The sequence below is a fragment of the Morone saxatilis genome, unplaced genomic scaffold, assembly GCF_004916995.1.
Source record: "Morone saxatilis isolate NCDOM2014 unplaced genomic scaffold, NCSU_SB_2.0 Contig23, whole genome shotgun sequence".
Lineage (NCBI taxonomy): Eukaryota > Metazoa > Chordata > Actinopteri > Moronidae > Morone > Morone saxatilis.
Genome location: NW_023339796.1, coordinates 19254300 through 19265997, shown reverse-complemented (window position 1 = coordinate 19265997; position 11698 = coordinate 19254300). Strand labels below are relative to the sequence as shown.

The 11698-nt window shown below is 40.6% G+C and overlaps 2 protein-coding genes across 2 annotated transcripts in view; one reads left to right on the top strand and one right to left on the bottom strand.

The window, feature by feature from the left end:
- The window catches only part of eif2b5 (eukaryotic translation initiation factor 2B, subunit 5 epsilon), a 5885-nt gene extending 1334 nt beyond the window's left edge, over window positions 1-4551 (top strand). Inside the window, exons 5-16 of the mRNA XM_035670971.1 lie at window positions 181-261; window positions 342-419; window positions 516-828; window positions 945-1090; window positions 1691-1835; window positions 1926-2027; window positions 2141-2242; window positions 2729-2819; window positions 2913-3036; window positions 3134-3259; window positions 3442-3552; window positions 4398-4551. Of these exons, the coding sequence (XP_035526864.1) occupies window positions 181-261; window positions 342-419; window positions 516-828; window positions 945-1090; window positions 1691-1835; window positions 1926-2027; window positions 2141-2242; window positions 2729-2819; window positions 2913-3036; window positions 3134-3259; window positions 3442-3552; window positions 4398-4460 (1482 nt within the window). The 3' untranslated portion in view covers window positions 4461-4551. The remainder of the gene's footprint in view (window positions 1-180; window positions 262-341; window positions 420-515; window positions 829-944; window positions 1091-1690; window positions 1836-1925; window positions 2028-2140; window positions 2243-2728; window positions 2820-2912; window positions 3037-3133; window positions 3260-3441; window positions 3553-4397) is intronic.
- Window positions 4552-4587: 36 nt separating this feature from the next.
- LOC118334885 (mitochondrial ubiquitin ligase activator of nfkb 1-A) lies at window positions 4588-7080 on the bottom strand. The gene is made up of 4 exons (XM_035670972.1): window positions 6806-7080; window positions 6600-6687; window positions 6377-6497; window positions 4588-6285 (listed from the first exon to the last, which is right to left on the bottom strand). The coding sequence occupies exons 1-4, from the start codon at window positions 6908-6910 to the stop codon at window positions 5793-5795; spliced, it is 807 nt and encodes a 268-aa protein (XP_035526865.1). The 5' UTR covers window positions 6911-7080; the 3' UTR covers window positions 4588-5792.
- Between the last annotated feature and the right edge of the window lie 4618 nt (window positions 7081-11698).

The window sequence follows — 11698 nt, the reverse complement described above, 5'->3', positions numbered from 1 at the left end:
GCAGATGAAAGTGAAAACATCCTTCTAGTGTCAAACTCTGCACATACATCATTCTGCACAGTGAAGATCAAACATCCAACTGTAGGAACAAGAAGAAAAACATATTTTGGAGTGAAGCGGGACTCTAACTTACTCAGGCTTTGAGTTGATGAATGACAGTCGCTCCTGTTTGTTTTGCAGAACATTTTCCACAGCGTAAGTGACGAGTTTGAAATCCGACACGACCTCCTGGACTGTCACATCAGTATCTGCTCCCCACAGGTTAGTTTCTAAACAGATGCAGGAGCTACTGAACTCACCCATGTCTGATTAAGGTTAACAAGGGTTTTCTCCTTTTTCAGGTTGCTGAGCTCTTCACTGATAATTTTGACTACCAAACTAGGAATGACTTTGTCAGAGGGATGTTGGTCAATGAAGAGGTAAAGCGTTATTATTTTTATTTAAATCTGGATCAAGTTTTGCCGCAAATGCCATTTAGTGCAACCTAAGCCATAATTGACTTTGTTTCTCTTTAGATTCTGGGCAACCAGATACACATGCACGTCACCAAGGATGGCTACGGTGTCCGAGTGTCCAACCTGCTCATGTACGATTCGGTGTCGTCGGACCTCGTGCGGCGGTGGGTCTACCCACTCACCCCCGAGGCCAACTTCATTGACCAGGAGGGACGGAGCTGCACGTATTCTCGCCACAACGTCTATCGGGGGTCTGGAGTCAGCCTGGGCCACGGCAGCCAGATGGAGGAGAACATTCTCATTGGCTACGACACTAGCATCGGCGCTAACTGTTACATTTCTAACAGCGTCATCGGCAACAATTGCACCATAGGTGAGCTCCCTGATCAGCACTGTCCAAAACTGACACGTTTGTGCGTGTGTTTGAAAGTAGATTATCTATAAATATGTATTAAAATGGTGTTAACAGTCCCATTTTTGTTGCAACAGGTGACAATGTAAACCTGGACCATGCCTACATCTGGAATAATGTTCACATTGCCAGCAATGTGGTGATCCACCAGTCTGTGGTCTGCGACAAGGCTGAGGTCAAAGAAGGCGTGAAGCTGCATAAACAGTGTGTCCTTGCATATAATGTAAGCAGTGCATCTATTATCATCATTTATTGTTGAATTGAAAGTCAAAAAAATAATTCATACACTTGGTGTCTCCCATTTCAAATAATTTCACCACTGACAATCCAACTGCTTTCATCTCTTACTTTTCAACTGACATTTCAACTCCCGCCATGTTTGTAAAGACGCCCAGAACAAACAGACCAAACACTGACTCCAAATGGGGCCTTTCATGTTTTTCGTGGCCACCGTAGTTTGGAACGGGAGGGTGAGGCGAGGGGGTTGTATTCCGCAACTACGTCACTAGATGCCACTAAATCTTACGCACTGTTCCTTTACGTGTGTCAACTTCTACTTTAACTCCAGTCCAACATTGCACAAGCAAGATTAACATTTGAAAACATCACTGATTGACGATGAGTGCTGCTATTTTTGACAATGCATTTGCACTTTACTCTGTAGGAGAAAGAGCTTTTTATATATAAATTATTAACCACTGTTTCTGTGTGTCGAGCTGATTCTTTACCAGTCCATTGTGAACAACGACATTAGCAAACATTTGGTGAAATCTATCACTGTCTCTCTCTGATCACTTGATTTTGCTGTGAACCTTTTTATAAGGTGGTGATTGGACCAAACGTCTCTCTTCCCGAGGGCACTGTAGTGTCCATGCACCATCCAGAGGAGGAGGAGGAAGAGGATGATGATGAATTCCTGAGTGACGATGCCGAGGTTGGTCACAGTAAAGACAAAACCAAACTAAAAGGTGTGTATTGACTTTGTACTGACTGATACAGGAATGAACCGATTGCTTAAATGTTTCTGGCAATGAGCTGTGTTTTCTTCTGTCCTCCAGTATTCAACCCAGCAGAGGTCGGAGCAGAGGGAAAGGGCTACATCTGGAAGGCCACCAGTCTGGATGACACAGAGGATGAAGAGCTGTCGCAGTGTCTCTGGGGTATAGCAACTTGGCCTGCTTGTTAAGTTCTTTGTGAAGTCCGTAAAACTGGCATTCCCCCAGATGCTGTAGTCCATGTCCCAGCAGCCTGGCTTTTCTTTGTTGTGCAACAGGTTTGGTGTTGAACCCTGATCCTGAGAGTGAAAGCGAGGACAGCGAGCCTGACGGTCCAGACGATCCAGTGATCCCCTCCCCCGAGATGGACGATGTCAAAGGTGAGAATTGTTCGTTTCACCTGTCTATGGAACCATATGACTGCCCCCTACTGGCCAAAGAGACAGAGTACCAACAACAAAACCAGTGATCATAGCCATTCTCTGATTAATCTGAATCCTCTCACAACATCAATTCTGCTTCATTTTAATGGGATGTTGACAGGTGAATTTCAGACAGAACATCAGGAAATTCAATGTGTCTTTCAGTCAGTGCACATCAGGTCAGCAGTACATGCAGTAAGGCACCATTCAATATATATGGAGGAAAGTGTTTCCCATAATAAATGAATGAATAATTAATATTAACTAGGATTTAAATGGGTCTTTTCTCTGAAAATCAACTTTTCCTTTTAAGCTCAAGACACCTTACTAAACCTGTCTGTTTTACCTATATTACTACCAAATGATGGCAGTTCTTTTAAGGAAACACAAGGGATATGTACGTCCTCCGTCCTGACTCTTGTTCTTTGGTGTGTTTATGTGTAGTGTTTCAGATGGAGGTGCTGGGGACTCTGCAGAGAGGTTTGGAGGAAAACATCAGCTGTGACAATCTGGTGCTCGAGATCAACTCTCTCAAGTAAGGAGGAGCCTAAAATGGCCTGCAGTTGTGTAGCTCTCTGTCAGCATGATTGTTTTTGCACATGCAGTTTGACACACTCTTTCTCTTTAGGTACGCCTACAATATCAGTCTGAAGGAGGTGATGCAGATTTTGACCAGAGTGGTGCTGGAGTACCCTCTCCAGCAGCAGGGCCCACAGCTTACTGCATCACAATACGTTGCTCTGCTCCTACCTGTAAATATGTTGGGTTTTTTACAGCACATTCAAGTGTAAATGTGATTGGAGGAAATATCCTCACTTGTGTTTTTTTAACTTATTGTCCTCCTCTCAGTTACTGAAGAAATGGGCGCCGGTGTTTAAGAACTATGTGAAGAGAGCACAGGACTATCTAGACTGTCTGTCTGCCTTTGAGGAACACTTCCTGGAGCAGGAGAGTCACTGGGCTGCTATGTTCAAGGTCAGGGTCAATAAACATTACCATGTACACTCAGTAATCTGCTGAGTCATATAAAGGTTGAAGTCGAAGGGGAAAGATTTTGTCACCATGTAGGAACCGTGTGATTCTGCAGATTAATTAGCATTCATCGAGTCTGGATGGTTACCTGGTGCTGAAGATGTTGTGGGTGTTTTTCCATCCAGGTCTTGATGAACATGTACCAGCTGGAGATCCTGGAGGAGGAGATGATAATGCGCTGGTTCTCACAGGGAGCCACCACCGACAAGAGCAGACAGCTCCGCAAGAACCAGGGGGTAGGTACACGGTGGCCATGGGGCTTTAAAACAGTCTAAAATCCAATCATCTAAAGTTAAGGTCCTAAAATGTCTTAGTCTAAGGTCTAGTGTGTACCTGCATCTGTGGATATAAATGGCTCATTCTAAGGTAAAAAAAACATAACGATTCCTGTATTCAGGTAAACAATAATGAAAACTTACCTATGAATAATATATATGCTATTATTTGCCCTTTTTAGGCCAGTATGGTAAAAACCCTGGGTACAGTACAGGGTGAGCTGGGTCACACAGGACATAAGGCTTCAGTTTCACAAATATACTATTAAGAGGTGAAGTTTGGGGGATGTGGTAAAACAAAAACAAGAAAGTAGAGGGTGAAGAGGGGAGTTCAGTAAACTGGGCTTATCTAATTATTTAATTTTATTATTCATTCATAATTTGAATTCTCAGAAAAAAAGTGCATTGCTTATGGCAATCATCACTACTGTTTAACTACTGTGGCTGCATATTAATATCAATCGTTTTTTACAAAGGTCTTCCACTAATAAAGTAAAACTGTATAGAAGATCAAACCAGATTTACAAGGAAATAAAATAAACGCAGTCAAACAAGTTAAACAGTGATTGGTACCAACTTTAATCTTGTTTTGCAAAGAGGAGTGTTTCACGGTTCACTCTGACCTGTCTAGCAAAACTCCCTTAATAGATTTATAATACTTATATATTAATATATACATGTGAATAAATTACAAATGTCTCATTTTACTTGAATATTTAGTTTTTATTCTTTTAGTCATGTACTGTAACTGTTCAACTTGTCCACCTGCAACTGTCTTGCCCTGATGTTATGTTTTTCTCCAACAGCTTCAGAAGTTCATCCAGTGGTTGGAGGAGGCAGAGGAGTCTTCAGAGGAGGAAGGGGAATGATGAGGAGCACTTAAGAAAGGACAAAGATGACTGTGTAAAACTTGAAAACAGTTGTGTGAATAAAAGGATTGAGGCGGTTGGTTTTACCTTCTACAGCACCAGGATCTTCTCTGTACAGTTCAAGCTGACATACATTTTATCACATAGTGCCACGTCATGTAAGGGCTGTGTGCTATGAATGTCAATATCCAAATAAAGAAGAAAGACCCTGTGTGTTGAATTATCATCGGTATCACTTTATTGTCCAGGACACAAAATGTCTCACTTTAATAAGACTAAACCATCACCTTTTAAAGAAGATTGTATACAACAGTGTTTAGTGCCCTTTTTTCCCTTCTAAAACAACATTAACTGCATAAAACAATACAATAAAAGCTAATTATGTAAGAGGTAGAAGATTATCTTCTTAATTGATACAGTACAAATCACCCTCAAACTCTGTCTGGACGTGATGATTAGAGACTGACAATGAAATCACAGTAATCTCGATCTGGTTCACAGCAAGTAACTCAATGATTTCATTGTTGTATAAAAAAAATACAATTTCATTAGAAAAATAAAATGTTCCCTTGATAAAGCAGCTTTTAATTTTGGAATCTTACACACATTAGTCTTACAATGTCTATTATCTGCATTAAATGCACGTTCCTCTCAGTTTCATCACTTGCATACTACTAATAATACTAATAGCCCATGACTGCAGAGAAAATTTTAAATATAAGGAATTTATCTTGTAGCAAGGCTCTATTCATCCCCCCTAATTACTCTTTTAGGCCTGAAAACCCTCTCAGGATTGTCTTCATCAGACTGAACTACCACACTCAGCATGTGCTCACATCATCAGGTGGAGGATTTATAGAGAACTTCTACAGGATGCTAGAGTTTTTGACAAATGGATAAAACTCTTAAGTCGTCCATTAGGTATGGTGGCCCAGAGGTGCAAAAATGTATAACATTGGATTAAACAATGCAAAAAAATAACATTTTGGAAAACACAATAAAACAAACAATAAAATTTCAGTAAACACAACAATTTAGGAAATACATAATTTACTTGGGTTCTGTCTGATTCCAAGAAAAGAACTGTCGCTACCTGTCCAGTTTTTTAAAATGTTGTGTTTCCTGTTTTGTTCATTTGTTTGTGTCTGTGTCTTCTAAAATGTTGTGCTTTCTATTTTTCTGATATATTTCGTCCAATGTTGTTTTTGCTGTTTTGCCCCTGACAGCAGAAAATATCTTAGTTATCTTAGCATCAGGATGGTCAATGGCATTAGGACACCCCGAAAAGCAGTGACACAGGTTTTTAAGCGGTTACACCTGCAGTATCCCAGCCTACTTTGACCTGTCATCCTTTTTTCCCATCAAGCCACGAATGACGCCGGCTAGAAGAGAAACCCCTGTGATGCCAGTAATGGCTGTGAGCGCCTTCCACATGGTGGCTGTACTCTCGTGCCTGTCCAAGAAGCTCCTGTAGTCAGTGGGTACCAGGATATACTTGCGGCCGTCCTGCGGGGCCTGCAGCCTCATCACCTGACCCCCCTCCAGCACCACCTCACCAAAACCAGTCAGGGTGCTCCCCACCCGCAGAAGCTCCTCGCTCTCCTCCATCGCCACAGGTTTCTCCCCGCTGATGCCCTGCACCACCACATTAATTAAGCCCTCCTCAGCACGTCTTACTTTGAGATAAACCCTCTCGAGATAGCACCCAGAGGCCTCCAGAGGGTTTTGGACCTTCACATACAAGTCAGTGAAGTAGGCTCCAGGACTGACCAGACTGAAAGGAACTGCGTTGTTGGTTTCTTTTCTGTTCATTGTCCGAGAATTCCTGGAGAAGTCAAAGTCAAGGCAAACTGTTATTAACAGGCCAGGAGATTGATAAAGAGACATTTGAGGTTTTGTTCTGTAGTCTAATGTACCAGGTCTTGCTGAGGGAGTTCCAGTACTTCCACTGCTCCTCCACTGCTATCTTCTGAATCACACCAAAGCATCGTGGGACAAACTGGCTGGCCAGAGGCTCCCCATCCGCCTGGACCAACCCTTCAAACAGGTATGAAGGAAACTGTGATTCCTCCTACAATGATCTCTCTGACTGAGCCCATTCAAAACTGCATTTACAACAACGTTAAGACGTGTTCGTACCTTCTACAGCAACATACTGAAGTCTCTTGTGGGGAGATGCTTTCAGTACTCTCAGCAAATGTTGATCCGGCTTGAAAATGGGTATTTCCTAAAATGAAACAAAAGGTATCTAGATAAGCATTTTTCAGCCATTACTAAACAAGAGCTGTGTTAATACTTTACTTCAACAGTTACGTTAACCAAGACTCGAACAATGATATACTTGCCTTCAGCTTTTTCAACTCTTTCTTCTTTTCTTGATATAAGTGATAGAAAAGCCCAGAGAAGGCGAAGCTGGACCCGACACCAATCAAAACCAGAAAGTCACCCATACCTGTATCTATGACAGGACAACACAGTCAGCACAACTCAAACTACCAATGCACACTGTCACTGTACGAGTACGTCGTGTATTTCTGAGGAATAATGTCATAAAGGACAGATAAGTGGTAAACTCTGGCTCATGGCACATAAAGCGAAAGCTTCACCTACATCGGTTTCATTTCCTTGTTTGCCCACGTTGCGTCATATTTCATCAGCCAATAGGAAAGAAGCAGCATGTGTTCTTGGGAGCCTTTTGACCACCAGGTGGCAGCAAAGCCAAGTTCTTCCCTCCACACTTAAACTTACGCAGCTCAGTATAATATTTACTATTATCCCACAGTAACAATGTGTTTAACCTGAGAGTGAAGCATTCTGTGTCAGCAAATGAAACCTACATTTATTTAAAACAAAAAATTAGAAGTAGCAGTTCCCCACTATGAGAGCAGGTAATATGTTAGGGTCTAATTCAAAAACGTACTTAAGTAAAAGTACTAAAGTAATGGCAACAACATGTACAAAAGTACTCATTATGCACAATGGCCCCTAGTTTTGTATAATTTTTAATGCATTAGCATGTCAGTATTACTTTATATTGTGGTTGGTTGAGGTGATAGTAATTTTTACAACTTCATATACTTTTTGGTTGGTTTAATCTGCAACCATGCATCATATCTTTATAATCAACTGATCCCAAAAAAATGCATTTCTGTGAGTCCTGTGTGTGTCTAGTGAAAAAGATAAATTTCCCCATAAAGTACGTCTTATTCTTTACTTGTAACACTGTATTTGTATGATGTACTATCACCTTTAAAGCATCTGAATACTTCTTCCACTATGGTAATAATGGTTCCTGCCTCCCTGACATGTCTTTGTCTCCTCACGCCAGTTTAATACAGTAGCTTTACTGCTTGTTATCATGGTGTGACACAGATTAATGTTGCCAATCTGAATGATGTGGTCATGACAGTGATGATTTGCAGGCTGAGTCATGCTGCATTCATGGAGACTGTAACATGCTGCCCCTCCTTATCACAGGTTGCATACATCCATGAAATCATGAGCAGTATCAACATAAAGGATTTTCATTTAAAACTTTATTCTTCTTGTTTTATTATAATAACTTTTTGAGAGCTGAAGAGTGCTTCACAAGATAAGAGAAAAGTCAAAAAATAAAATAATATTGCATAGCTGAATGATGTTTTTATTCTTACCTATCCTGTTAATCTTCTTATAAGATCCTCTTAGATTTATTTGCCCCTGGAGAGGTACGGATCACCTCAGTACACACACCATGAAGCAGCTAATCCTCTGATGTTTTTACTGAAAGTTGCCAGCGTTGACCAACGTAATACGCCCATACATCATAAAGTAGAGCGTCACAGACTTTGACGGCTTCCTTTTTCTCTGCCTCTCTGTCTGTGTACTGAGTAGCTGACTATTTTCGCTGGGCAAACAGTCTTTGACTGCGAACACACATGGGTTTAAAATGTGTGGTCATATTTTCTCCTGTCATTTGGATGCTATCTAAACCTGTTTTAAAGCCCCTTTTTTTCTTCAGGCTGTGGAAAGTCCTGCTGAAATTGAAAATGTATCTGCACTGTTATAGAGAGAGAGAGAGAGAGAGAGAGAGGGGATGACACGCAGCAAAGGGCCACAAATCAGATTTGACTCCTGGGCTGCTGCAGCAAGGACTTGGTACATGTGCTACCAGCCCTGCCAGGTGAGCTACCCAGGCGCCCCCTGACACCACAACCTTACCACTGTTTAATTCAACACCTGATGCCCTTGAGAAGAGAAGAAAGGAAGGAAGAATGCTTTGATTACAAGCTTTTTTGTGTGTCTTTACTGCAGTTAATGCTCATCCTGATTGAGGTGCTGCTTCATTCCTTGTCAATATGTCTGTCCTTGACTACTCGCTGAAAGCGAAATATCGTTTAATTCAAAATAATGACGTCAGTCGTCTTATTGTGGGAACTCAAACATGTGCAACCTTGGTGCTGCATCTCTGAACCTGCATGGAACAAACCCGTCTGATGAAACAGTCTCATATGTCTGTGGGGTTATGCAGTGGCTTCACGAATGGACTGACGAAGTAAATCAGGTGAAAAGTCTGACATAGTCTCGTCTTTGGCCAATGAAAAGCTGTTATTCTTATTTCAACAGCAAAAAATGTCCCTGAAACCTCTTTTCTGACTTTCACAGCTCTCACAGTTCTCTCATATTTCTTTTGAAGATGCATACTCTCTTTGGCCCTTCCTCTCTCTGATGAGTGAGAGTGGACAAAAGACACACTGCTTCAGAGCAGCCAGTTTGGTTCATGCCAAAATATTTCTCTGCACTATTTATCTACTGTAAAAAAAGAGACAGTGGAGAATGGGTGGCACAGAATCAATAGGTATATCGAGTAATAATGGATGGTTAACACATGTCTCCATTTATGTTTTGCACATTAGAAGCCCTTGACCTAAGGAGGCCTTGAAAATATAAGTAGTGCTCATTCAGTATTTCAGACAGAAAGATTTTCTTGTAACACAAGTAGATATGTTCAATTCTGTTATCCCGGCAAACATTGCTACTATTTTTTTCTTCTTCTTGTGTTTTGTTTTGTAAGCCTTCATATGTGGAAAACATCTTTGGGTCCCTTGAAAAGCGCTTTAAAAATGATATCAATATAAAAAGTTATTTCATATTATTATTTTTAAGATGTTTGGCTGTGTGAGGCTGTCATTAAGACACAGTGGTGCTTTGCCCCGAATACTAACATCAGCATGATAACATGCCCAGAATAACAATGCTAACATGCTGATGTTTATCATGTTTACAATCTCAGTTAACTAAATGCTAATTAGCATTAAAAACAATTTTAATTTGAGCCTAGATTATCTGTCTCTTGTATTACTGTCAGGATATAGTAAAAGACCAGACCAGCCGACAGACAGAAAGCCGCACTGGTAATGTGGCTAAAAAGGACCTGGATGACAAAACCACTCAGAATTCCTCTAAATGCAACTGGTAAATCAACTTCATGTATGCCCACGAAAGAAACTACTGCTCAAACATATCTGCTTACCTGCTGTTTTGGTGACTTTCATGTTTGCATTTAAAATGATGAATGACACATTTCTAACAAACCAAAACGTGTTTTTTTCTCAGTTCCTGAAAAGATGACATTTTTGTGATTGCAAGCTTGACAAAATGAAATAGTATTGTGCGGTGTTTTATCAGGATTTATGGACATTCTCATCGGGCATAAAAGCAAACACACACCCATTGTGCACCCACAATCAGATTTACATTGCGTCTGGTTTCCCTGCTGGGAAGGTAATTTCACCCACTGGTCTTCATTTCAGTTTGATGAGTTTGATGCACCTTCATAATTACCATCATTGCCTCCATTAAAATATCTGGGGGGTTACTGACAACTCGTACATCAATCCAGACATCAGCATCTCAATGAACCCCACAGGTTGCATGTGAGGAGGCAGAGGTATGTTTAAGCTTGTGTTAAAGGCAAGAAGTTATGCAGCAATTACCAACAATAAATAATTCCCTAATTGAACTCGAGCAATTAATGCTTTAATTACAGTAAATGAGACCCTTGTAGCCTCTGATTGGCATTATATTTCACTCTGTTTGTCATAAAAAATGTTGTGTGATTGCTTTATGGCATGAAACAGGAAGATGTTGCTAATCCTCTCTAGATGCAAAGATCATCTTTATGACGGAGGGTTTATGAGAAATGTGTTCTTAATTTGCAGACACTGGCAATAAAACACAACCGTGAAAGAGGGGTAAACATTGGTGGTGTCAAACGTTTACTGTAATGACACCTAAGAAGCACAATTATTTTGACTGAGATTGACTTCTGTCCCAGAGTAAAGTTGTTCTGACATCCATCAGAGCTTTCATAAGTCTAAGTGAGTCACCCACTGGTAGTAAAACCAGAACAGCAGCAACACAAGGTGAAGCATATGGTGCCACAGGAGGAGTCAGTGCATGGGAAACAAAGACATGTTCTGTTTATTGTTGTGTATCAGTAACTTGTGTTCCTCATGGTTGGAAGTAAATGACATAATCCTCATTTCTTCACAGTATGCACACTGCTGCATGAGTGCACGATGACAGAGCAGCCATCTGACCACAGACACACACTGCATGTTGTTCACTTGCATTGTCCGTTTGCAGAACTTCCAGAGGGAACAGAAATATTTATCTTTGTCTTCCCACACTTTTTCTTTATGAATTATGAGCTTTACATGTCTATATTTTCCACAGTTGCAACCACTTCACATACATATGTGCACCATGCATCATCCTCTGAGCGTATACAGTAGCATTATCTTATCTGAGGGCGTTGTGTCAGCTGTAACTGGTTCCATATCTGGGAACCAACTGGGAGAGACTGATTTTTATTGCATGTAACTACACATACGTCTAAATTTCTGCTGTATATGGTCCTCTGTATGGTTTGAACCAATAATAAAAAATAAGTCTTAATAGTTCGAGTGTGTATTTTGACTCTGAATGTTAAGTTAAAGAACCAAATCTATAGAAGCAGGAATAATTGTTGAGACTGATGTTGCCTCAGCTTTATGGCAATTTTAGGGGATGATGTTTTTTGTAATGTGTTATTGTATTATATTATAAGGTATAACTAATATTTCTCAGCCCCCCTTTAATTATATTCACTTTACAGATGGGAGACAAATTGAAGAAAAGGTGTTGATTCACATCATTTTCATCCTTATCAAACGATTTAGTGACCCCCTGTGCTCTGTGTAGCAGTATCTGCTTTC